General features: G+C 43.7%; 2 protein-coding genes across 3 annotated transcripts in view; both read left to right on the top strand.

The window, feature by feature from the left end:
* cpt1a2b (carnitine palmitoyltransferase 1A2b) overlaps positions 1-5,063 on the top strand; it is a 32,853-nt gene extending 27,790 nt beyond the window's left edge. Inside the window, exons 18-19 of the mRNA XM_084488233.1 lie at positions 23-115; positions 3,888-5,063. Of these exons, the coding sequence (XP_084344359.1) occupies positions 23-115; positions 3,888-4,016 (222 nt within the window). The 3' untranslated portion in view covers positions 4,017-5,063. The remainder of the gene's footprint in view (positions 1-22; positions 116-3,887) is intronic.
* A 1,263-nt stretch (positions 5,064-6,326) lies between these two features.
* LOC311378378 (uncharacterized protein) lies at positions 6,327-24,708 on the top strand. Of its 2 annotated transcripts, XM_084488236.1 has the most exons (13): positions 6,335-6,422; positions 8,184-8,252; positions 8,549-8,614; positions 9,171-9,230; positions 17,190-17,297; positions 17,488-17,596; positions 19,837-19,851; positions 20,633-20,671; positions 21,438-21,548; positions 21,709-21,750; positions 21,867-21,946; positions 23,743-23,793; positions 24,368-24,708. In XM_084488236.1, exons 2-13 carry the CDS (start codon positions 8,208-8,210, stop codon positions 24,401-24,403), a joined length of 762 nt encoding a protein of 253 aa, XP_084344362.1. In that variant the 5' UTR covers positions 6,335-6,422; positions 8,184-8,207; the 3' UTR covers positions 24,404-24,708. The 2 variants fall into 2 exon arrangements, with proteins under 2 accessions (XP_084344363.1, XP_084344362.1); XM_084488237.1 differs by lacking the exon at positions 23,743-23,793 and having other exon boundaries at positions 6,327-6,422.
* The last annotated feature ends 1,722 nt before the right edge of the window (positions 24,709-26,430 follow it).

Raw genomic sequence — 26,430 nt, 5'->3', positions numbered from 1 at the left:
ACACTTTTTGTGTGTGTGGCAGGTTGCGGACGACGGCTACGGCGTGTCCTACATCATTGTGGGGGAGGACATGATCAACATCCACGTGTCCTCAAAGCACTCCTGCAGTGGGACCGTGAGTCTCACACACACACACACACACACACACACACACACACACACACACACACACACACACACACACACACACACACACACACACGCGCGCCTTCTATGCCCCCCATAGCACACTGTCCAGTAATCCATGGTGGTCATGGTGATGACGTTGCGCCGGTCCATAGAGAAGAGAGAGAGAAACGAGAACAAACAAGCAGCCAACCATTGCCGATCATTGCAGGTAGGGCCACGCCTCCCCCCCCCCCCCCCGATTAAGGGCAGGGGGGGGGAGGGGATAAGTTAAATAGCAGTCTGCAATGTCGGCTAGGATGAAGGGGAAGCCAAGTAAGTCTAGGAGTCTCTCAATCATTAAAGGGAAGGTAGTAGATAAGAAGTGAGTAAGAAGTGGGCTGTAAATGATGAGATGATGCCCACAGTTCTGGAGAAGCCAGTGAAGAGTCTGGGAAGGTGGTATGACTTAGTGATAAGTCACAGGTTGAGACACGAAACTAGACAAGGCGTTGCAAAAATAGTCAGGGCTGCCAGGTAAGCTAAAGTTGTGATGTCAGGCAGTTTGGTTTATTGCTTCCTCTGTCAAAGGTAGAAAGGATGGAAAAAACAATAAATTATTTTGTCAGAGAATGACTCGGAGTCCCACACTGCCTAATCCATCGGCAGTGGAGACTGTTAAGAAGGCACAGAAGATTGGCCAACAACAGTTTCAAGCGTTCACAAAGGAATGTCTTGTAGAGAGAACAAAGCCCATTGATGACACAATCCACCGCAACCGGTTTAAACTGTGGCTCAACGACAAAGATGGCAAGTAAGGAGAAGCAGCAGCTGACATCAATGAAAAGTGATATTGAGCTGTTCTCACGACTCTACATTAGCTGTCAAACAAGAGATGGAAATCTGGAAGACTTCTTTCAGCATGAGAACCAAACATGGCCACCAGCGCTCTCCGATGGAGGAAGATTACGACTTGGGACCAAGAGTGACCTTCTGACATGCCTGGGGGACCTGTCTCCAACTCAGACTAAAGCCCCTGATGCTACCTGTGTAGTTCTTGATGGAGCTGCCATCATTCAGATGATGAAGCCAGCAGGTGCGAAGACATTTGATGAATATGCCCAGCAGGTATTTATCCCATATATCTCTTCTCAGCTGCGCAGTGTGTCACGTGTGGACCTTGTTTGGGATACTTACAAGGATGACTCCCTGAAAGGGACAGCAAGAGCCAAGCGCGGAAAGGGTGTCAGGAGACGTGTGGTTGGGAAAGCTGCCATACCAGGAAACTGGCAGAACTTTCTGCGGGTTGACAGCAACAAGACAGAACTATTCAGTTTCCTGTCCAATGTCCTCCTTCCTCCTACTTTTATTTGGAAACAAACCACACGTGTGTGTGGCACCAGCCCGCTTACGTCATCCCGCCAGAGGCGTGTCCAGCCAGCGGCTGTTATGGGTGGTATTATTAGTAGCCTACCACCTGGTGCATCTTCTCCGAAACTGCAAGTCAGACTGCAAATAACCAACACAACATTTAGCCAGCGCAAAATTGATATGACACAACAGATAAACATCGGCCACTGCCATCGGTGAATGTCATCTTATTTCCCGATAGGCCGATGGCAGTCAACAACGCGAATATCGGCCGTTACCGATGTTTGTCCTATAAATCGGTGCATCCCTAGAAGAGAGGACACGTGGCCATTCGAGGGTCACTCCGGAGGGTCACTCCGGAGGGTCTCTCCGGAGGGTCTCTCCAGAGGGTCTCTCCAGAGGGTGTCTCCAGAGGGCCAGCCTGCCTCCACGCGCCGACGGCAGCCCTGTTCACTGGTCGGAGTGAGAAAGTGTCTTAAAGTTGTAGACACACAGGCCCATCGCTAAATGCAACAACTGCGTTCTTGTGTCCGAGACGGTGCAGTGCATGCAGAGTATGGCTCAAGTGCTTGACGGATTTACTCGTATTTATTTGTTTGTTGTTGTTTGTTCGTTTATTTGTTTAGGGGGGAAAGCGATTGTCGACGGGAGGGGACGAACACGATTGTCGACGGGGGGTTGGGGGGGGGGGGGGGGGTACGAACGCGATTGTCGGCGGGGGGACGGGACGAACGCGATTGTCGACGGGGGTGGGGGGGGGGGGAAGTGCAGGCGCGGAGCTGTGGGCGGGCCTGGGTGGGGGGGGTGCCCGCCCTGATTGACAGCTGGCCCGCCCAATCAGAAAAAAATAAAAATAAAAAAACTGTTTAGTAAAACATGGATATTACGACTGTGTTCATATATAGTTCATATACGACTATTCATGTGTGATGTGGTGTGAGGTAGCAATTTGTGGATCGAGTGTCATGGTGTTCAGTGGAGTCGGTCAGCGCGGTGTGTGAAGCGGGCGGCAACTCACACTTTCTGATTCTAGGTTAAATATACCTGTATGCTTATCTATTGTTCTTCAGAGTCACCTGTTGAGACAATTTTAAAGCAAGAAGAAGCATTTGAAATGATTCAGTGCATTATTAATTATTTAAAGTTAGTTCTTAATGATAAGACTCATAGGGCATTCGCATGCGTGTGTGTGAACGAGAAAGACAGCTGCGCGGAGATGAATAAACGGAACGATAGTTATAGGCTATTATCAAATAGCGCTGGGGGAAAAGAAAAAGCGGAATCAATTATGTCTATGTATGGGAAACACTGTCCCTTTAATGGTGCTTCTGAATTCAGGATTCAGGACAACTGCTTTGATTTTGGGACACCCTAGATTCAGGCCCACCCCGACTTAATCCAGGCCCACCCATCTGTCACGTTCTGCATCCGCCACTGGGGGGGGGGGGGGGGGCGATCATGATCGGCATGACAGGCTATTATGTAACACTAATAACATGTGTTTTGTTGTGTCAACAGTGTTTTGTTGTGTCAACAGCCAGCCCAACAAGGCCTGATTATGATGATAAAAACATGTTGTTGCTCTGCTGTGTAACCACATCCTGCCTACAACGCAACCCAGAATCCGTCCCATCTAATATCTATTTGATGCCATAATTTTCTTTCTCGCTCTTTCGCTTTCATCTCTTATTTTCAAATGCGTTCTGATGTCTGTGTCTGTGTGTGTGTGTGTGTGTGTGTGTGTGTGTGCGTGTGCGTGTATTCTGAAACTAGGCAAATGTGATGTAAATAAAGAGTTAAGATATATTTTTAATAAAATAAACATCATAAAGGCCCTGTTCACACCTGGCATTAACACAGCTCGAAGGGCCGATATGAATGCAGCCAAGACTCATTGAGACCGCTAAGAACGCATTCGGAGGAGGTCGTGGAATGAATGTGGCATATTGCCGCGAATGTCTCCTGGGTTACAGTGATCGACTTATCTGCCCATCTGGCCGGGGGAGTGAGATCGAACAACAAGGAGTCACTGAAGAGGCATGTGGAGATTCTGTCTGGTGTGAACTGTCGTTCTTGGAGCGCTCCACATGATACCGGATCAGGGAGGCAGCCGGCGGCTCTGGAGCAGAATGCCGCCCTTCGCCCCCCCCCCTGTAGTGGCTCGCTGTAGCTTTCTCTTTTAAAGGGAACCCCTCTTATTTTGGATTCATATATATCTTTCTCTCTCTCCCTCTCTCTCCTAAGCTCTCTTTTTGTATCCCTCTCTATATATTAAGATGTCTCTGTCTCTCTTTGTGTATCCCTCTCTCTCTCTTTGTCTCTGTCTCCCTGTGTGAATCCCTCTATATAATCATATGTCTCTCTCTCCTCATCCCTCTCTATATATTCATATCTCTCTCTCTCTCTCCTAGGACTCCCATCGGTTTGGGCAGCAGATCAGTCGGGCCTTTAAGGACATCTTGGCCCTCCTCTCGTCTCCCGACGGCAAGGCTGTGGAACCCAAGAGCCCCCCCGGGCCCCAGACCAAGAAGGCTCTCTGAGCTCTGACCCCAAGCGCTCCCATTAAATCTCCTTGAAGAGGACTATACAAATTGATGGAAAAAAAACAACAACTGTACTCTCCTCCAACCACTCCACCCTCTGGATGCTCAGCGGGTCCCAGATCCATCTTACACTTGACCTGGATGTTCACCCAGTAAACTTAAAATATTTTTAAGTAGCTTTCGTTAAAGGGAAATAGGCATCCTTAATCCTCTTGGTTTTGCCTCTCAGTTGGATGTGGCCTAAAACGAGCATGAGCAGCAAGTCTCTGTGAAGGAAAATGACCTTTTAATTAGTGTACAACAAGCTTTTATTTTTATATATATATATGAATGGTTTATTGTTACAAAGGGACAGGGACCACTTGGGGTTGAGTTATTCCTTATTTTTACTGTTTAAGTAACAGGGCGTATTTGCTAGTTATTTCACAAAATCAACAACGATCTAGGTGGGTACAATGATGTATTAATGAAGCAATAAGTGCTGCTCCAAATGATGGAGATTCTACTTCTGGTATATGGTATGTACATACGAGTTGTTTCTATGATTTAGTATGGCTTTTTTTTTTTAAATGCCCTTTGTTGGGTTAAAAAGAGTCTTCAAAAGGAAGGAAAACAAGGTATCAACATGGCTTTGTTGCACACGGTCATCTAAAATCAATGTTTTGTATTCAGTACATGATCAGGGCCTTCATTGTGAAACTATAACCTTGTGGTTAGTTGTGCAGCCATGTCTAACGTGGTGCATTCAAAGCACAGAGCAAGCTCCCATCTATTTCCAAACCAGGGTTAGCGGTGGATTAGTAGACTGTTGATTGGCTGAGACCGTACACTTGCTCCCGTGCGGACAATGATGCTTGTCTAACGTGTTTAATGATCTGAAGGATATGTGTTTTAACGATCCAAGAACCATTATACGATTCCAAGAACCATTTGTCACCTCTGTAATCAAACTCATGGTAACCATCTGGTCTCAAGTAGATCCGGTATGACGGCACATACCTGATGCAGAAGCTCACAACCTGCTATGTTTAGACACAAGTGGGTTTCCCCCCCCCCCCCCCCCGAGTGCTCCCTCTGTTTGACATGGCTCAGCAGCTCTCGCTGTTTTGCAAACGAAGGAGTGAATAAAGACAGTTTTCATTTTTTGTGTGTGTGTGTGTGTGTGTGTGTGTGTGTGTGTGTGTGTGTGTGTGTGTGTGTGTGTGTGTGTGTGTGTGTGTGTGTGTGTGTGTGTGTGTGTGTGTGTGTGTGTGTGTGTGTGTGTGTGTGCGCCAGAGAGGGCTGATTTGTTTGTTTCACATCTTTCAAAAATTGTGGCTCTTGTTCAAGTGAGTGGGATCGAATGGGGGCGGGGAAAACTTGAAGTGCTCTAGGCCAATTTGAGGAAATCTTACATGTATATTGTGATTGAAATCTCTTCATTTTATAATGTGTTCTTTTGTGACGCGTGTTTACTATTGGTTCTTGCCAGGTAGTGATTAACAGCAATGACTGTTTTGTGCCTTTCATGGTGCGTTGGCTTATCAGTGTGGATTTATTCATGTTATGTGACTCTTTCAATGCAATTATTAATCAATGCAGTTGTTTTTTTGTTACTTCCAATTTCCCTGATGTTTTTTGGGGTGTATGGCGGATAGCCAGTTCATCTGATAATTGTGCTTGAGCAGTTGTATATGTGTTTTATAACCCTGATAAAAGGTTGGTAATTGCTCACAATCACCATTATAAAAACGTCAGCCTGTGTGTATTTCTTGATTTCCTACTTTGTAATTATTTTTAATTTGCTTATAGGGCTGACAGCGCTGACTTTTTGTTTGCGATTTTTGAGACCCACCTCTCGCGATGTAAGGGATCGCAAACGAGATGACGTAAACGCGAGGACCAAAGTTGATCAAAGAAAGAATCAGTGGAGTCTAAAAAGGACAAACCATCAACAAGACTTGTACAAGACTAAGTTTACACAATAATCCAAATTATTATTTTGCAAGCTATAAGTTTTACGTTGGAAATATATTTATTTTGTTTGCTTCATTGGGTTTTATACTCCCTCAATTAAATCTTTGTTTTTGTTTGATATTTAAAAAGGTTTTGTTTGATCATATTGACAAAACTCATCATAAATCAAAACCATTTAACCACTAAACCATGTAATCGAAACAAATGTGTCCTAACCCGAACAGACTGAGCTAACTTATATATTTAAATGAAACAATAACAAATAAAAATATTGTCCATATTTGCTGGCTTCGTTTTTTATCTGATTCTGGATGTGACCCCAGATAGGCGTATCCAAGAGGCGTATTATTACATGATCGAAAGTGAAACTGAATCAATAAGACAGCCTCGGCTAGTCGCGTTCCACTGCAGACCGGGCACTCTTTTACTAGTCTTTTACTCGGAAAGGTAGGGTAATTTTTATTATTGATTAGGGTCTACAGTAATTGTAATTGAACAGTATGATCATAGTATCATAGTAGCCTTGGTTATTTGTGTGTAGGCGTGTTTGCGCTCGCGCGTGTGTGTGTGTGTGTGTGTGTGGGGGGGGGGGGGGGGGGGGGTATGTAACATGTGCGATGTCTGTCTGGTACATGCTACAGTTTGTCATGCAGTGTGTGAATACTTTCTCTGCTGTTTCGGTTTAGGGTGAGTTGGCACTTTGTTCACTAAAATGTTTAATTCAAAGTACCATGCGCCGTAGAGAAGTTTATTTATTCTAACCCAAATACGATTTCTCCCTACGATTCTGATGTGTTTATACACACACACACACACACACACACACACACACACACACACACACACACACACACACACACACACACACACACACAGAACAACACCGACTCACTCACTGTCGGGATAAGAACATAATGAATGATTAATGTGTGCCTAAATGATAAGAGGCCCCTGCACGCGTGTGTGTTCTCGTCGGGTCTTATCGCGACAGTGAGTCGGTGTTCTGTGTGTGTGTGCGTGTGCGTGTGTGTGTGCGTGTGTGTGCCTGCGTATTGACTGATACACAGCCACAGTTAAATAAATTGAAGTCTGGCTCTCAAAAGAGAAAGGTGAAGAAAGAAACCAACCTAATATAAAATTAATACTAAGCCGTTATTAGGCTACATGATAAATAACAACCTATGGCATATAGGCTAGTTAGCCGCAGACGTCATTGCATTACAAAATGGCTATATCATCCTAGCTGCTGTCGTAGATAAAATACAACATCTAAACAAAAACTAAGAGAGATCGAGGAAGCCGAAGGTTTGAGTGCTAAAGATTTTATTATCACTTGAGAACAAGCAACGACAAAATCCTGAGTTGGTTTGACAAAGAACTGAACAGCCACTCTCCGGCCCCTGTTCTTATGCTCCATTATGCCCATCTATCATCCATACGTTGTTACCTCATCCCATGCATTTTTCCCTTATTTGGAGACATCTCCCCGCTCTCCAATATCTTAAGGCCCAATCTAATCAGAGCATTCCATTCGGTGCATCCTGTGGATCCAACACACTGAAGAACATATATCATGTACACATCATGTGAGGAGAGCATTTCCTTGGTTGCTCAGTGTTTCTCCACACTCATTTAATTAATATAGCATACTGGGCAAGATGTTGATTGCATATTGCTTAAAAAAATTCTACTATGCTGCCTGCTAGTAAAACATAATTGGGGGGGGGGGGGGGCATCAGGACTTCTTATATACATAGAAAGATTAAAGCATCCAGCATATGATTTCAACAATGTGTGAGGGCAGGGATGAACGCACAGTTGCTGTTACAGAATGCTGCGCGATTTAATCTGCACAGTGGAATGAGCGCTGGGCGGAGATGTTCGCACATTTCAGAAGCAGGGAGATTCCGTACACAAATAAATGTCTAATTTGTCAGTTTGCCATGTGTATGCCTGGCACAAATGCTCCCGTTGAACTAATCTTTCCATCACGGAGGTATTTGGACTGAGAGGAACCTAAGGACCGTTTGTGTGGTAAAACTGGCGACGTCCTGATTAGGTTACTAGGTTTCGTTGCTGGAGTTCTTGCCCCCCCAGTCGTTGTGACGTCACGTGCAAAGTATGAATAGGGCTCAGAATTTGGTGCTACGCCCCTGGATAGATTAATGAATCTCTCACTCTCTGCTCTCTCGCTCTCTCTCTTTCTAGAGTCCTTATGGTTTCCCAAGCAGCATGGTTCCACTGAGATTCATGCACGACAATGCCCTTTGTCTCTTGGTAAGTCATTATACATTAACTATCTTCTTTTGTCCTGTGCTCTCTGATCTCAGCTTGGCTAAGCTGTCTCTATGCTGATATAGGATCAAAAAACACAGACTGCTTTCATCTTTGGCCACATCAAACGAGCAAACCACAAAGGAATTAAGCCCTGGTTTCAATTGTTTCTAGTACTGTACGTGTTAAAAGCTCTTTGAAGAACTTGACAGGAAGAACACTGGGAAGAACTTGACAGGAGCAACATTACATGTGTCCATAACATAACCCCCCCCCCGCAATATTTTCTGTCATACCAGGTGTTCCTGTGCATAATAGGTGTGTCCCTCCAAGGCTGTGGTGACTATATGAAGAACAATCAAGAGGTAAGGAGCCTGTGACCCTCACCTCTGAAATACATGTATGTTGTCTTGATGCCAGCAGGAAGTGAAGGATGTTCCACTACGTTACCTAAGTTATGGCCCGGCCTTTGCCGGGCCCCTGAAGCACAGAACGAGCCAACATGTTGTGCTACGGACTGGAATTTGGCTCAGCCTCTCAGTGTGTTCAACATGTTAGCTACATGCTAATAATCATGCTATCATACTAGTATGATATGGCATCAGACAGAGAGCCAGAGCGAGAGACAGACCGAGAGACGGAGCCAGTGATAGATAGATATAGATGGATCGATGTAGCAATAGACCGGCAGATAGATCTTTTACTTTTTATAATTTTATTTTATTGTACGATAATGTTTCTCTGTGAAGCACTTGAGTCTGCCTCGTGTATGAAAAGTGCCATATAAATAAAGTTGCCTTACCTTGCCTTGCCTAGATACAGTAGATTGGTACAGTAGATACACAGACAGACAGACCGCTGAATCAATATACAGATTTCCTGTGTTTCTTTAAACTGTGTCTTTTCTGGTTTTATCTCTAGTTTCTGCACCAGTTCTCACCATATCATTACATGCGACTGGAGACACAGTCCCTAAATTGGGTGAGCAGAACAATGGTGGAACACACACACGCTCACACACCTTTACACCTCATTGGCCCGGTCTTTATGGGCATTCTGCCTCTGACCTTTGACATATGCAGCCGAATATCCTTCTGGTAAAACTGTTTGTCACATTCTGCAGGATGAAACTTTTGTGTAGCGTTTGTCGCCTGCCTACACTTGACTTGTGTCGAGGTTTGCATGAGATGGTTCTCTGAGGGTCCGATGGAGCAGAGAGTTTGTGATAAGGAGAGCGTATCACTGCTGTCTGCTGAAACCAAGCAGTAGCCAAGCATGGGGAAGAGACTTGCATGGCATTCCTCTAGCAGCCTTTCGGTGGGTCTCGGGGGGGGGGGGACGCATAAAGTACTGTCCGCATTCGCAGTCAACAGGAACATGTGATTTCAAACCAGTGATGAAAAGCAAATACATTCTCACAATGTCAGTGGCAAGATAGTTAGGGTAGATAGTTACGCTACATTTTGCGACAACAAGTACATACCTCAACACCTTAAAACAGGGGTATGCAACTGGTGGCCCGCCAGACATATCTGGCCTGCCAGATTATTCTGAAGTTATATATATATATATATATATATATATATATATAGAGATATATGTATTTTCTTTTTTTCACAACAATTTAAATGTATCAAATCCTGCTACTACTCCCGTGAGGATAGAGACACACATCACGGTCACGCGTAAGCTGCGAGGGGGCTGAGCGGGAGTTATTGCAAACTATACAATATTAAATGAAAGGGAACCCCCCTCTATAGGCCTCTATACAACAACCATGGCGACCCGACATCACATATTTTTGTGTGATTACTGCACGTAGAGAAAAGCAGGAGCTGTTGACAAAAGTCCACAAAAGATTTAAGACGCCAAGCTCTGAGACTTTGCTGTGTAACAAGCAAGCAGTCTCTGATGTCTCTTCGCCTACAGCTCTTCTGACGGCGAGTAGGCTAGGAACGGAGGTTTGTGTGTGTGCGCAGTCAGTCAGCCCCTGACGTGGGGGTGTGTGTGTGTGTGTGTGTGTGTGTGTGTGTGTTCCTCTTAAAAGTTGATGAAGCCTGTTCAAAAGCACCAAAGGGTTGTATGTTTTGATTCTAGCTGGATGATAATGAATCAGAAAAACAAGCTGAATAGCAGACCCTAGGATTCCTTCCTAGGAGTTGTAACAGGAGTCACTGTTATCCAACAGTGCCCTGTTAGGATCTGGAGAGTGTGGCGTTTCGGCCACCACTGCTTAAGGTCACTCGGTTATAAATAAAGTTGATGAGCCTTGCGCTTAGGGGATAGTCCATTTTTTTGCACATTAAGCCTTATTTTCAGGTTGTTTACGATTAAATAGATCGGTTCCGGTGCTAACTTTGCCGAAAGTCTGTTTGGAGAAGTTTAGGTTTCTTTCTAGACCCCGTCCCGATCCCAGTGTACAGGTCGATGGGCATGAGTCGGTCTTAAAGCAACATTAAACGTTTGTTTGCAAAGCTACCGAGTGGTCACTGGTGTTTGCCACTGTCCACGCCAGGTAGTTGTAGGTAGTTGCCAGGTAATTATACCAAAGCCACACACACTTGCACTGATTCATTTGGTGGCAATTTCCATTTACTATTTAAATATTTGGTGGATGCTCCTGAAGGTACCTCAAGATCATTTATAGTGTGTGTGTGTGCAGTCAGTCAGCACCCGCCGTGGTGTGTGTATGTGTGTGTGTGTGTGTGTGTGTGTGTGTGCGTGCGTGCAGTGAACGATTTAGCAAATTGGGGGCCCAAGGCGAAGATATGTATGGGGCCCACCTCATCCGATCTTTAAAAGAGAACAGAGAAAAAATATTTACTGACTGAATGGTGGATAGGCAGGTAAAGCTAATCCACACGGAAGTAAAGTTGGAGATGAGAAAAAAAATCTTCCCCTTTAAACCCTGCATACACTTCTTTACTCCAAAATGAAGATGGAAAGCAGAGAACACACAAAGTGTAGCACTATACAAACTAATAGTCACGATGGAACCCAACAGAGAATAAGGTTTCAGAGAACACCTGTCTTTGCCAAAATGCCAGCACTGTTTATTCTTTTTTTTTTAAGATCAAATCAATATCAGTATAACAGCAAGACAAGTAGTTAGGGTAAACCCCCACAAACAGTCATATAGGCCTACTTAGCAAAACATCACAAACAGCCATATACTTAGCAGATATTGCCAAGAGGAATCATTTACTTTGTATATGTGAGGTTGCAATTGGCATTGCACTTGAGATTGAACACACACACACACACACAGGTTTTTTATTTACCCACGTGTTCCGTAATCCGTACTCAAATCATCCAGTCCAGGGGTCGGCGCCAGAAGGGTTGTCTAAACAAAGCAGTCGGTATACAATAATCAGTCCAATCTAAAGTTCTTTCTTGATGGTGATACAAACTCTCCAAAGGATCACACAGCGGCCCTTTGGGTACCTAGTCTATCCTCCTCCTGTGTGGCGTTTGCCAACCACCCAGCACTCCTGGTTAATGGTCCTCAGCCAACCCCTAGCCCTAGCCCTAACCCTGACCAAACAAACACGTTAGCACATTAGCACACATTAGCACACGTTAACACAGCTGGTTTACCTTAGCTTGCACCCCAGGAAGTATGTTTTCTCCTTACCCACAGCCATTCACTTGCTCGTTCTGCTGCCACAGACATGTTACTAACCGCCTGCCTCAGACTTCGTCCACAAATACCCAGTTCAGTCAGCAAGCTAATAGCAGATCTAGCCACGAACCCCCGCGCACCGATTTCAATAGGCCTTAGTCGCGTACTCCAGCCTCACTGTGCTGCCTCTCCAGCCATTTCAGCATACTTCGCTTTCTTAAGCTCATTGGCTACTTCAACTCTGTCTTCCCAAGGAACTGTAAGTTCAATAAAATAAACAATCTTCTCTGAGTCTGACCACAATAGCATATCTGGTCTTAGCCGAGTACTAATGATGTGTGGAGGCACAACAACTTGACTAAGATCCGCCTTCATTTCCCAGGCTCCTCCATTACTTAGCTACCCGACTCTGTGCCTGCCTCTAAATGGTCTTGCCTTTTCCCCCTGACGCACAAAGTTAATTTGCTTACCCTCTTTACTAGTGGCTGATGAATTAGCTTCTCTCCATTTATCATCAACAGCCTCTGCCAAACATTTCAATACCTGGTTATGACGCCACGTATACCGCCCCTGGGAGAGACTTACCTTGCACCCTGATAGGATATGGCGGAGGCTGCACACACAGGAACATAGTGTGCATGCCTCATCCTCACCAAACCATTGATTTAAGTTCTGGGGAGATGGGAGCACATCATAAGTAGCACCTATCATAAAACTGATCCTGCTAGCCTCCATGCTCCATTGATCTCTCCATTGTATCTTCTTCTTCTCCACTCCCTCCCAATTCACCCACTGCCCTTGTTTTGCCTGCAACACTGCCTTAGTACATCTTACAATCTCCTCCTGTCTATGTATTTCCTCCACTACCATTTTCCTCCTTTCTCCTGCAGAAGCCTTACCCCACGAGGGTTTACCTACGTCCCTCCCTAAGCCCCCCCGCCCATGCTGAACATGGCCCATAATATCCCTATGCCTAAGTGCCGATTGAGCTTGCTGGACCGCTTGTTTTGGTTTCCATTTCCTCCCTGCTTTAACTGTGAGTGCAACCCTCCTCACCACTTGGTCATTGGACTGAGAAAGAGTCATTTCCAGTCTAACCTTAGCACATTTAAATTATTCTGTCAGATTAGATATGGGCAACTCTACAATGCCCTTCCCATACAATGCTACGCTGCTTAGGCAGCGTGGGACTCCGAGCCACTTCCCAGACTCTTCACTGGCTTCTACAGAACTGTAGGCCTCTTCATTTATAGCAAACTTCTTATCTACTACCTTCCCTTTAACGATTGAGAGACTCCTAGACTTACTTGGCTTCACCTTCATTCTAGCCCATTGCAGATTGCTATTTAACTTATCCAGCAACCTGTTGGTGCCATTGGCACCAGCAGGTGCCTCCCTGCAACTTCTCCCCACCCATTACCCACTTAGAGGCCCTGATAATAACCTCCATCGCCATTGTGAAGGCGAGTGGGGAGATTGTACATCCCGCCATAATTCCTATCTCGAGCTGTTGCCACCCTGTGGTGTACTCTGCCGTATTAAAACAAAGTTGAATATCCAGAAAATATGCTTTAACTAGGCTTTTAATGCTACCTGGGATTCTAAAGTAATCAAAGGCCTCCCATAACAGACTATGTGGTACTGACCCGAAGGCATTAGCCAAATCCAAAAATACATCATGCAGGTCTGTCCTCTCGCGCTTCGCTAACTGAATTTGGTGCCAAAGAAACCGGGGATTCCAGCTTTCTGAACCGTGGTATCAATTAGTCTATTCTTTTCAAGATAACTTATCAATCTCCGAGCCACAACACTGAAGAAGACCTTCCCTTCAACATTCAGTAGACTAATTGGTCTAAACTGATTAATCTCAACTGAGTCCCTCTCTTTGGGAATAAATATTCCCCCAGCCCTACGCCATGCCTTGGGAATAATCTGCTTTTTCCAAACTATTCTCATTAGCTTCCATAGGAATCTTAAAACATCCAGTGCGCTCTTATATAATCGGTAGGGCACTCCATTAGGTCCCGGGGCTGAAGAGGCCTTTGCATGTTTCATTACTTCTTGCACCTCTTTCCACCTTGGTGGGCTATCGTCACGCTGACTACTTAATTCACCAATAGGTGGGATATCTGCGGGAAGCGCCATCTCTCTGAACCTCTCCCTATCTTTGTGCACTCCCTCCAAGTACTCCTCAAGCTTCTGCTTAGGTTCCATGAGACTACCACTCTTCTGCTTATCAAATAATGACTTAACAAATTTAAATGGATCTTTATAAAATGCTACTCTAGCTCGCGATTTCTTCTTCCTATTTTTCCTAATATTTTCTGCTCTTCTTAGCACTGCCAACCGCTCCCTCACATCTGCCTGTAGACAATCAATACCTTCCTTCTCGTCATCTGTAGCTTTTCTCCACTGCTTCTTAAGCTGCCTCCTCTCCTGGATGAGTCAATTTATCTCTTGCTGGCGCCTAGACTTGACTACCTCATGTTGCCGTTTCGTCCTTTTCTCAACAATCCCAAATCTTTCTTTACCGTAGCTAAAGATAATAGATAATGTAATTATCTAATGTAGATAATGTCCCCCATTTTCTCTAATTTGCTTTCAGCCGTCCCTTTAAGCCGTCCCAGAATGCTAACCAGATCTCTATTAACATCTTCCCATGTCCTACCCTCTGCTGCGCCTGGCCACCTGACCCCAGGCCTATGGCCACTCATCTTTTCCCTCTTTGGTTGGCTGGCCTCCCTTTCTGCCTCAGTGCTTGACTCTACCTCCACAACATCAGGGGTGCTGATGTCCTGCGAACTGTGGGTTACTTTCTGTCGCTGGACTTCAATCGACTGACTCAATGCACTTCTTAAGAAATAGCTATCAATGCGGGTTCCCTGTGTTCCCTCTACCAAGCACTTCATTCTCCCTTGATGATATATATATATATATATATAAAGAAAAAGAGAGAGAGAAAAGATAGATTGTTCTCCACATCACATGCTTCTGACACAGAGTCCTACTTATTGACGTCTTCTCACAGGTCTTCACCTAGCTCCACTTCACAGCTAGCTGCTGCTGCTGTAGCAGCATGCTCAACGCTTTGAACATTGTTGTTCCTGTCTGTATCCCCAACAATAGCCGTTTAAAAGTGTGTCATCTTTGGCAGCGTTGCCAAATACTTATCGGCGTCTTTTCACTTTTTTCTTTTATTTGAGCCGCTTGGGTAACTTTATTTCCTAACCCACTTTAAAAATATATATATATATATATATAATTTTTTTTTTTATTATTTGAGGTTGGTTACACTTGTTTATATATACGTCTTTTCAGAGTCATCGAGTGTGTGGTAGGCATAGGACTTAGCCAGCTGACGGGCCTGCTTCGCCAATTCCAGACGCATATTCATTAATCCATTTCAACTAGCCTTTGATAATGTTTAACATTTAAAGGTTCAGTAGTCATTCACAACAATAACCAATGGTCTGTGCAAACTGTCCAGTTCACACCACATTCACTTCCTGTGTTTATGCCGGGGGAGACCATCGCATTAAAGGGAGAGGGGTATTTTAAGGGGTTCCTAAAAAAGCTATTACATGTTGTGAACTATATGAATGAATTTGTGCTGTTGTTACTATGTTATGGGAGACAGACGTACAGACGCTCAGCTCGCTGGACAGATGTACAGACGATCGGGATTGTTGACGGGGGGGGGGGGGGGGCTGGTTGGCTTCATTGGGAGAGAGTGATGGTTGGTGATGGTTAGGTCAGAGGTGGCAGGGCAGTGATGCTAATGATCGGATTAGCAAGGTCACCCTTGACCTCTATTGGTTTTGTGTAAGTTTCTGTCATCAGTCTTGTTTGTCAGAGCTGCACTTAGTCTGGTATTAAGTATCTTAATGCAACTCCCAAACACCTGGCTTCAACCTCAGTTGCATCCAAGAGAGCACTACCTTACGACAGCCAAACATTGCATCGCTGCTGCTTGCAAAATGTAAACGATGGCAGCGGACCCTAGAAGGCAAACGGTTCTAGTAAACAAATGGGTGACGTCATGGCCTGAAACCCACATTGTCGACACAATCTTCGTATCACTACATTTTACTTATGTTACCTCTAAATGTCATTAAGAGTAGCGGTGAGAATGTCGTGTCTACATAGAAGATCGAATTACCACATACAGGTGCTATGGTGCAGACCAACACTTGAATGTTATAGGAAGGAGGGGGGAGGGGCGGTCCCCAGGGTTATGGCTGTCTGCCACTATATTTTACTATATTTTCACTATTCACTATATTTTTATATTTTAAGTGCGTGAGTATTTGTGACCGTCTGTGTCTGTGAACTGAGCGTCTGTACGTCTGTCCAGCGATCTAAGCGCCTGTCCGTCCTGCAGTTAACTGAGCGTTTGTACGTCTGTCCAGTGAACTGAGCGTCTGTCCGTCCTGTAGTTCGGCGTGTACGGTGTAGTACGGTGGTCTGAGGGATGTACAGACGTGCAATCGATGGACCTCACGCCTGGCGTGTGAACTGGTGTGAGGAAGGGAATCGTTGACAGTGTTGTGCATGATCGCGCTGAAAGAGCGGCTCCTGTATTTGGTGAACTGTGAACTGAACGGACCCGGTGAATACTGAATGTGAGCGTAACGATACACAAAAGTCACGGTTCGGGTATGTACCTTGGTATGATTTTTGGTACGATTTTCGGTACAGCAGTTTTTTTTATTTTATTTTCTGAAACAATTTTTTTTGGATTTGATTTGATTTTGATTTGATTTATTACATTATATCAAACAAATGCCATAAGTCCAGGACTTATTTCCATTGTGGTCCTCAACACAAAACATCAGGACAAGACAAGACACTCACAGAGTGTGTGATAATCATAAAAACCTTAAAAAAAAAAATATATATATATATATATTGGTACGAAAACGTGTAATAAGTAATATGGGCACGTATTGTTACACCCCTAGTGACCGAGGCTCACGCACTGTTTACGGGCACCCGAGGATTTACTGCAACCTGCACGCCAGCACAGCTTACAAAAACAATAACAACAACGTGGCTACCGCTGAAGCCAATAGTGCATGTGGATACTTGAAAGAGTTTCATGAACTCTTTCAAATATATTGTTTCACCTTCTTCCGACGAACGCACTTATCGCTTTGGATAAAAGCGTCTGCTAAATGCACTAAATGTAAATCTAAATGCAAATGAACAAACAAGAACAGATTTGAACGCAAAAAAACACACTTTGTTTGTTACAGTCCGTTCTGAAGCGGCCCTGTTCTGAAGTCTGACCTGAAGTGTGTTCTCCCTTCTCCACGCAGAACCGCTCCGAAGTGGTGAACAGCAGCATGAACCAGTGGTGCTGCCAGACCAAAAACAAAAGCTCACATCAATGCTATGTGGGCAGAAGCTGTAATTTCAATAAAAAGGTGAGAAATAGAGTTTTTAAAACATATAAATCCCTTCCAAACTGTTTTATTGACCAATGCATTTATTATATTGCCGATATATAATATTTTCAAATATTAATAGGACTACAAATATTTTTGTTTAAAGTTACTTAAAGTATATATTTACTATGTATTTCTGTACTCCACATGTTTTCTTCTCCTACCAAAGAATTGTTTGACAACTTTCGAGCCAAATCCCCAACAGATGGAAGTGGTCTCCCTGCTTCAGTTCTACTGTATGGTGGCCAAAGTGATCGACAAAACACATTTTCCTACCGGTAAGCAACAGTGAGCCATCACACTTTAATCAAACGGTTAACCATTACTTATATGCCGCTTTTCCACCGACAGTACCAGCTCGACTCGACTCGCCGCGCCTTTTTTGCGTTTCCATTGGCAAAAAACGTACCCGGTACCTAGTACCGGGTACTTTTTTTAGTACTACCTCCGTCGAGGTTCCAAGCGAGCGGAGTAGGTACTTTTGTGTGACGTAAACAGGCTGCTGGTAACTGATTGGCCAGCGGCTGTAAATGGGAATAATCACTCAAAGTTAAGTTGTGTCCGGTGTGGTTGGAGTCCACGAACCCGCTCCCGAGGGGGACACTGGTCAGCGTTTCGTCCAGTGTCCTTTCCTCCTCGCTCCTTTCCCGGGGTTAGAGTTAGGCTGCGTGTGGTTGTGTGTGTCCACACAACCACACAACCTCCAACATGATTTCTGATCTGGTGCGTATCTCCCCTTAATCTTTGGTGTTATGAAAAACCTTATAATGTTCTTCCACCCACATTATTCCGCACACACTTCCACACACATTATACCATGTGTATATAGTCATCTTCTGTTATTTCTACTCCAAGCTCTTTTTCCCATTTTTCTTTAATATAGATAGTTGAATTACTCCCACTGACACCAAGAGCTTGGTATAGAGCTGAGATTACTCTACATTTTCTTCCTTCATATGCATTTATCATTATTTATTTATTTATTTATTTTAAATAATAATACCTCACCTGAAAATATCTAAAAAGTTTGTTTGCCTCCAAATCAAATTTCTCCCTTAAAGCCTGGAAACTCTGGAAACATATTGCTGTAATACCCCTTAATTACCCCATAACCCCATAATTCACTTGTCTGGATTTCTTGCGAAGCGTTGTCCCAAAGAATGGCTGGATCTACCTCCCCATTATCGTTTTCCTCTATATGAAGAGGTACTTTTTTAGATGGAAACGCGTCATGCCTGGAACCAAACCGAGTCGAGTCGAGGCAAGTTGAGTCGAGTCGAGCCGATACTGTCGGTGGAAAAGCGACAAGAGTCACCCGCACATGGCGGTGCAAACTGCAAACGAGTAGACCCATAATTATGTCATGAGCTACACCTGTGTTTGTCTTTTGACGACGCCACAACTGTGGCCGTGTCCCAATTCAGGGGTTGCATCCTTCGAAGGACGCATTTGAAGACCGCATACGTCACAGCGGCGCGTCAAGTGCTATCCCATTCCGAAGGGTCCTTCCAATGCGGCCAAGATATGCAGCCTTCGTTTCCCGGATGCATCGGATGCATCCTTCACGGCCCAACGTATCCCAACATTCATTGCGCGTTGGATATTTTTTCAGAAATGGCGCGGAGAGAGCGGAAGCAGCAGCTGCAGCGAATACATATTTAATGACAAAACTATGTAAAAACATTTTTTTATATAAAAGTAAGGTTGGGACCATTTTAAATATGTAACTTTATTGTCAAAGTTCAATGACATTAACGCTAGACATATAACGTTAAACTAATTAACGTTAAGCCAACGTCCTCTCTTCCTCTTCACCCACCGGCTCCGGCGGTGAATCTTCTCCCACTCCTCCAATAAAAGATAAAACATAACCAATAAAATGATAATTTCTGGCTCCATATATCTCCTCCGCTGTCCGGTTTGAACCGCAGCTGTCAGGGTTGCTAGGAGACAGGAGCGGCGCGTGGTCACGCAAGGTAAAGGACGTTAACGGCTGGATGCGCAATCCGGAAATGCTCCGTAGGCTAGACCGTCCCATTCCACAACGCTCGTTCGGCCTTCGATGCAGCCTTCGCGGTCTACGAAGGCTGCATCCTTCGAAGGACGCATCCTTCGAAGGATGCAACCCCTGAATTGGGACACGGCCTCAGTTTGTCTTCTGACGACTCCCTCTGTGGAAAGGGCCCGTTAATAAATCATTCATTAAATCGGTCGGCATTGTTGCTGGCGGTTTTCAATGTCCGAATGGTAGGCATACAATGAAATCCAAAACACCAATACTTTCAACTATTGCAAGAGAGATGCGTATTACTGATGGGTAAAATCACATTTTGCACACCTGGCAATGTTTGAGTAACTGCAGGACGACTGCTACAGATTCATTAATAAAGTCTTATGTGCTACGTTTGTGTTATCTCAAAAGTCATCATAAAACTATTCTGATATGGTAAAGTGGAGTCTGTCAGAAATAACCTGTCACAGAACTTGGTCATTTATTATTTTCTTTCCTTTTATTCAGAGTGCACAGAAGCAGGTGAGTCATCTATTTTTCTCTTCAGATTTTCAGTGTGTGTATGTGCATGCGTGCGAGTGTGAGTGTGTGTGTATGTGTGTGTGTGTGTGTGTGTGTCTGCACGTATGTGTGTGTGTGGGCGGAAGTCGTGACCTTTGAGTTTCTGCTCGGCTTCACCTCGGTCACATTTCCGACCTCCTCTATCAATTATCTCCCGATAAGGGACCGGGGTCGTCACGAACGATAAGATATCAGTAACTTTCCTCTGTAGTCTGGTCTATAGTTGTTTTGACCCTAGTTTTTAATGTTGGATTTGTGTAATTATATATACTGTGTATATATATATATATATTTATATATATATAAGAATCCTGTGCAAGTCCTGCTTGTATCCTGTGCAAGGTGAAAGGTATATATAGTTTATATAGTTTACACATTTTTGAGTAAATTTCGTGCCCATGTTACTTAATCCATGCATGTAAATAAGGTTTTGTGCCGTGAATAAAATAATTTATACACTTTAAGTTAAGACTTCGTATTCACAACAATTCAGCAAATCATATTCACATCTGTGACACAAATCTTTTGCGTTATACATTTGCAATATGCAATCAGTGTGTGTGTGTGTGTGTGTGTGTGTGTGTGTGTGTGTGTGTGTGTGTGTGTGTGTGTGTGTGTGTGTGTGTGTTTCTGCATGTTTATATGTGTGTGTGCTTACCTAATGTATAAAATTGAATCTATTTTCTGTATGTTCTGATGTCCATTGTTTTGCTGACAAATCGTTTCACTGACTCCTATTCAGAACAGGTCTACACCTGCACGCTGAAGCCTACAGAAAAAAGTAAGGCGACCTACTCACCCTCTCTTCCTCACACACATGTGTGATCAGGTGCTTAATATGAACTAAAAGTGTCACGTCCATGTGAACCAGCTCTCTCGCACCGCCATCACACAATGATGAATGACAACATCACAAACACTAACAAATTACAATACCGAAAATATGAAGCATCACAAACCTTATTAATATTACAATGAAAAGATTCCCCAGTATTTCAGCTCATGCTAGGTCACCATTCAGTTGTGGTATGTCTTTATCAGATGTTGAGGTGCTGAACATGGGACTGTACATGTTCCTCTGCACTCATATATAGTGATATCACTATATATGACAACCAATATAGTATATTGGTGTATATATATTAGTAGTATATTAGTGACAAGCAACATAGCATTTTATGAATGTCCGTTTTGTCACATTGGCAATACAAGCTTTCTGATTATGATGTATGTTTTCCTGCTGCCTGCTTCCCTTTTTCTTTTCTTTTACATGTTACACTATACCTTCTAGAATCTTCTTTCGCCCTCCTCTGTACATGAGGTGTCCTCCCATTTCGTGGCTCACGGTTATTCGGTTGAGACCTGAATGTGGTTCAGGTGTGGGCCTTCATGGCTGAAGCCCCCACACAATACGGTCCACTGCAGCTATGATACAGAACCGAAACAAACTAAAACTGCAGAGATGATGGAGACATAATCAATGCTTCCCGCTTGGTTTTAAGTAGCATTATTATTCATTGAATTTATCTTGGGCCTTATTCATTTAGCTCCCACTCCGTTGTTTCAAAATAAAACAACAACAGCAGCAGCAACAACGGCTGCAGAAGCAACATCCAGCCCGTTTTTCTGTCCATCTCCAGTGGACAACATCTCGTCATGTGAGTCACCCTGCTGCTTCCGCTCCAATCACACACGTCCTGTCAATCAAATCAAATCAATCGAATAAGAGTTTTACAGCAGCAGGGATGTTGAGGCTGACGCTCTCACTTAGATGTCAATCTCACCAGTGTCTCCTCTTCTTGTGTTCATGTCCTCCAGCCAACTGTTCCATAGGAGACACCCCAAGTATTGCGTCCAACGGTAAGCTTGAGTTTGGCCACTGGGTCCTGTGATTGACAACGTGCTCTGCTCTGTCCATTTGTGGTTGTCTGCCAAACGTAATGAATCTCCTATCTAATCTGTTCTTGTTATTCTAGTTTTCCTGTTGTCCTTACTCATCATCTCAAATGCTGCCTGGTGTCTGAACTGGCAAAGACAAAGAAGACACCAGCGTTTGGTGAGCAACGTTATTATTATTTACGAAATGTTCTTCTGATCATTTTTAGGGTGGGTTGGGTGGGTGGTACCAACCTAGATCCCATTTTTACCTGGATTCAAGCTAGCTTTCGTTATTTATCTTGTTGCAACGGGTGGTGTTATACGAATAAAGCTGCAGGATACCAGTAGCAAATGAATGAATGAATAAATTGAAAATAGGTTAAATTCTCTCAAATCTCTTCATTTTTACCAGCTGTGCCTCGATATCTCTTTCCTCACAAACTCTTCACGCTCCTCCTCCTCCTACATCAGAAAGTGCTGCCTAAAAGGCGCCTAAATAGATTATGTACTCCAGTTACGATTAAATGAATCTGTCCTCCAGAATCGTGCATTTCATCCCAGGCTGTTGAATGGTGTGTGTGTGTGTGTGTGTGTGTGTGTGTGTGTGTGTGTGTGTGTGTGTGTGTGTGTGTGTGTGTGTGTTAGTGTGTCGGCCCAGGTGAGGCTGCCATACGGCCGCACTGTAACTTACAGCACTGCTCAACACCTTGTTGTGCTTCGAAGCGCCATCGATTAAACCGAAATTAAAAATGAAATCTTCCAGATCTACGGCTCTTCCGACGTGTTGTTGTCCGTTCTCATGCGGGGTGCTATCAGCTTACTTTGATGCTCTGCCATAACAGAGTCGGGCCAAAAGTGCATCCAAAAGCAACTGGCTTCCTCCACACAGCACTTACTGGTGATGTTTTGGTTTGTGATGCATTATAGGGCTTGCACATCAGAGTGCATCATGGGAATTTTAGTTGTCGATAATCCGGACCTCTGTAATTCTTAATAGACAACCCGAAACAACACAAATCAGAAACAGAGCTTTCATTGTCTTTGTACATCATTAAATGGGGGTGAGTTTATCCAAGAACTCTGGTTGTATTTTTCGTCTTTGTTGGACAGTGATAATTGCTCATTCATTGAGGAATCGTAGATCCAGACTTAAAGGCCGCAGACTCCTGCTTCTCCACGGTCGTAGGAGTGGTAATTTAGACTCTTTTTAGAATTAGAGTTTATTTTCTTGCTGCCACATAATAAATGGTCGCAGTCTTGAGCCCTGCAACATGATATAACTCGCTTCTCCAAAAAAGATAACCTGCTCTTCCCTTTTAGTTATTTATATATTGAATAGTCTTTGGCGACACAACATAGTTGTATAATAATATGCTGCATAGATCAGTCTACCAGCCTACTGTACAGCCTACTGCCGACTATAGCAAATGTGTCTTATCTATCCATTGAGCACCTAGGTGGACATGCCCACTTGTGATGTCACTAAAACACAGGAAACGGCAGATTTTCAAATGGCTTATAATAGTATAATATATATATATATATATATATATATATATATATATATATAATCACACTTTGTTTTGTGTTGGGCACTGCAGTGACTTTGATTGATGACAGCTGTCTTGGCCTGTAGTCAACAGAACTCTGCAGGTGCTTTATTATTTTTTTATTTATGAATTGGATTATTACTACTTATGGCTGATGGCCCTTGTTGTATGATTGCTCATGGTCAACAGAATACAGCTTCTGGCTCAGTGATTTATGAAGTATGATTATGATCTTTTATTGTTCAGACATGGCAAGGAGTTTCCCCAAGCAGAGTCAGACTGCCTGATACTTTTTTTTCCCTCTGGCTAGTACATACTTATAAAGGAAGTGGTCTGACTGAAATACGGTCAGACCACTTGCACCAAAAACCAAAGTGATTTTTGGTGCATTTACAACACTTGTTTTGGTTTTCTGATTCAACAGAAATCGGACCACAAATGTCCTTGCACAGACGGTGACCAACAACTATTGCCGGTAATATTATTTAAATCCCTTGGATCCATTACGACTCTGTTATTCTATCACAAAGTCTCACTGACCTGCTCAATGAGACCTATAGACCATTTTCACAGAGGTCAGATCCTAGGACAAACACAGTAGTGCTATGAGTGTCACACTCATAACCATAAATATGGGTCTGCTCCTTTCATGTACCAGGAAACCGGTAGTAGACCTGTCTTTACTAGTTTACTCTACTACCCGTGCCCTGGTACGTAACAGAGCAGACCCATCATTTTTGTTAAGAGTGACACCTATGTCGGTCTACGATGACAAATCGGTAAAAAGAGTATATTCTTCTTTATCATCTAGTTCAAATGATCCCGCATTGCTGATTGCCGCATTCATTTAAGTCGCCATTTTACATTCTTCAAGGGACCAACACATCATCGATGATATACTGTGCATAAATATATATTTTAATTATTCCATAATAATAGTACTACATATTTTTGTAGTATTAGTATTTCATTATTGATTGATTGTATACACCAATCTTTATTCTATTGGTTATTTGAAATACAACCCCCCCCCCCCCCCCTTCCCCCAGGTATCCATGGTTCCAGATACTGGTTCGCCGCACTGACCGAACTTCTGGGGGGACACCGCAAAGCGCCTGGGCTGGGAACCAGGGACTGCGAGGGCCTTACTCTGTGTTACAATTTGTTGTATTATATGTATGTGATATATGTATGTATGTATATTTCCAATGATAAACTCATTTTCAAGTGCAAGATGACGGTTTCAGAAGACCTTTTTAACAAACGCAATTATTCAAGAGCCAGCAAAGACAGCACCTCACACTTCTTTTGGTATTTTCTTTAAATATTTGAAGGGGATATTAAATGCACAACTAATCGTACTAGTGACTAGTGTAACCTTCCATCAAGACCTGAACCAATACCAGGGCAAAAAGGCCTTAACTAACCACCCCTCCCCTCTCCCTTTCCAACGACATAGGAGAAGCTACGTTGGCTGTAGTCTGAAAACCTATAAATCAGTGAGATAGTGACGGAAGATTCGATTAAAAACGCGTCCTCTCTAAAAGCCGTTTGTCTATTCAGGGCTAACACAGCGCTACCACATGGTGAGCTCTGTGGCAGAGGACCCTCTCCCTATGCCACATGGAGATGTAAAGAGCTCATTCTAAGCCAGCAAAAAACAAAATATTTGTATTTTCATGGGATTATACATTCATTTCAAGTATACTTTAAAATGTGAAAGGCTAGAAATAGGCTAGGCTCTCCATGGAGACCAAATTGTATTTTCGTAAGCGCTAGGCTAGGCATTGTCCACCTACCTCGCCCCTCCCGAGTCAGCAGGTTGCCATGCCACTCCTCATACCAGCGCTCGCTTGCTCCCCTGGTGGCTGGATGATGTAGTGTCCTCGTCGTTCAAGACCTCTGGTTGTTGACACCCACTTAGGAGTGCAAAACCGGTACTGGGCTCTCTCCTGGGGCAAGATAAGAATGTCCGGTGGAAACACCCATAGCAGCTGCTCCAGCATGATGACAGCAAACAGGCAGGATGGCTTCAGGAACAGAAAACTTTACAAAACAGAATACTACCAATAAAACCTTCCCGAGTGTGAAAGTTCCAGATTGTGGAGCTAATGGTATGGGGTGTGCAAGGGTCCGTCGACACTAGATGGGCATAGGAATGAACTAGCTGATGTTGGTTGAGTACGTCAAAGCACCTTCTACCCCATATTAGATTGCATGGTCAGTGAGTTACCGGGGTGCTTCTCCAAGGAGAACTGCAAAATAATTAGAGGTATTCAAGCCTAGCCTGTACCCTAATAGCACATATTTTCTGGATGATATTTTCTTGTTCGTCTTTGCAGAGGCTTATGGTTCCACTTTGGAAGACTGGAAACATGAGGTCCATCAAGTATAAAGGTCCTTAAGGCCCCCGTAAAAAGACAACAAAACATCTTGAATGCATAGTTTTGCTGGATATTAAATTTAATATGGGGCATTTAATAGGGGATATTAAATGCATGACTAATCGTACTAGTGACTAGTGTAACCTTCCATCAAGACCTGAACCAATACCAGGGCAAAAAGGCCTTAACTAACCACCCCTCCCCTCTCCCTTTCCAACGACATAGGAGAAGCTACGTTGGCTGTAGTCTGAAAACCTATAAATCAGTGAGATAGTGACGGAAGATTAGATTAAAAACGTGTCCTCTCTAAAAGCTGTTAGTCTATTCAGGGCTAACACAGCGCTACCACATGGTGAGCTCTGTGGCAGAGGACCCTCTCCCTATGCCACATGGAGATGTAAAGAGCTCATTCTAAGCCAGCAAAAAACAAAATATTTGTATTTTCATGGGATTATACATTAATTTCAATGGCCCCGTAAAAAGCCAACAAAACATCTTAAATACATAGTTTTGCTGGAGCCTTTCAAATATGTTTTTCATGAACTATCCAGGCTTTTAAAGTTTGCAGTTGTCACATGGGTAGCCGTGCCTCATGTGAGGGAGGTTTCTCAATCCTAAAACTGCTCAAGTTACACCTGAGAACAACCATGGATAATGACCGTTTGAGCAACCTTGGAATTCTAATCATGGAAGAAAGTAGCGTGAATGCTAACGCACTAAGTGTTCCA

This window comes from Micromesistius poutassou (genome assembly GCF_964030765.1).
Source record: "Micromesistius poutassou genome assembly, chromosome: 1".
NCBI lineage: Eukaryota > Metazoa > Chordata > Actinopteri > Gadiformes > Gadidae > Micromesistius > Micromesistius poutassou.
This window is presented reverse-complemented; position numbering and strand designations above follow the sequence as displayed.

What these genes read in the sequence shown, in the direction of transcription:
- LOC311378378 (XM_084488236.1), top strand. Translation starts at nt 8,208, where the DNA reads ATGGTTCCACTGAGATTCATGCACGACAATGCCCTTTGTCTCTTG. An exon ending in AGTGGACAACATCTCGTCAT is followed by an intron (nt 21,549 to 21,708) that starts GTGAGTCACCCT and finishes CATGTCCTCCAG; the next exon opens with CCAACTGTTCCATAGGAGAC. An exon ending in CCCAAGTATTGCGTCCAACG is followed by an intron (nt 21,751 to 21,866) that starts GTAAGCTTGAGT and finishes TTGTTATTCTAG; the next exon opens with TTTTCCTGTTGTCCTTACTC.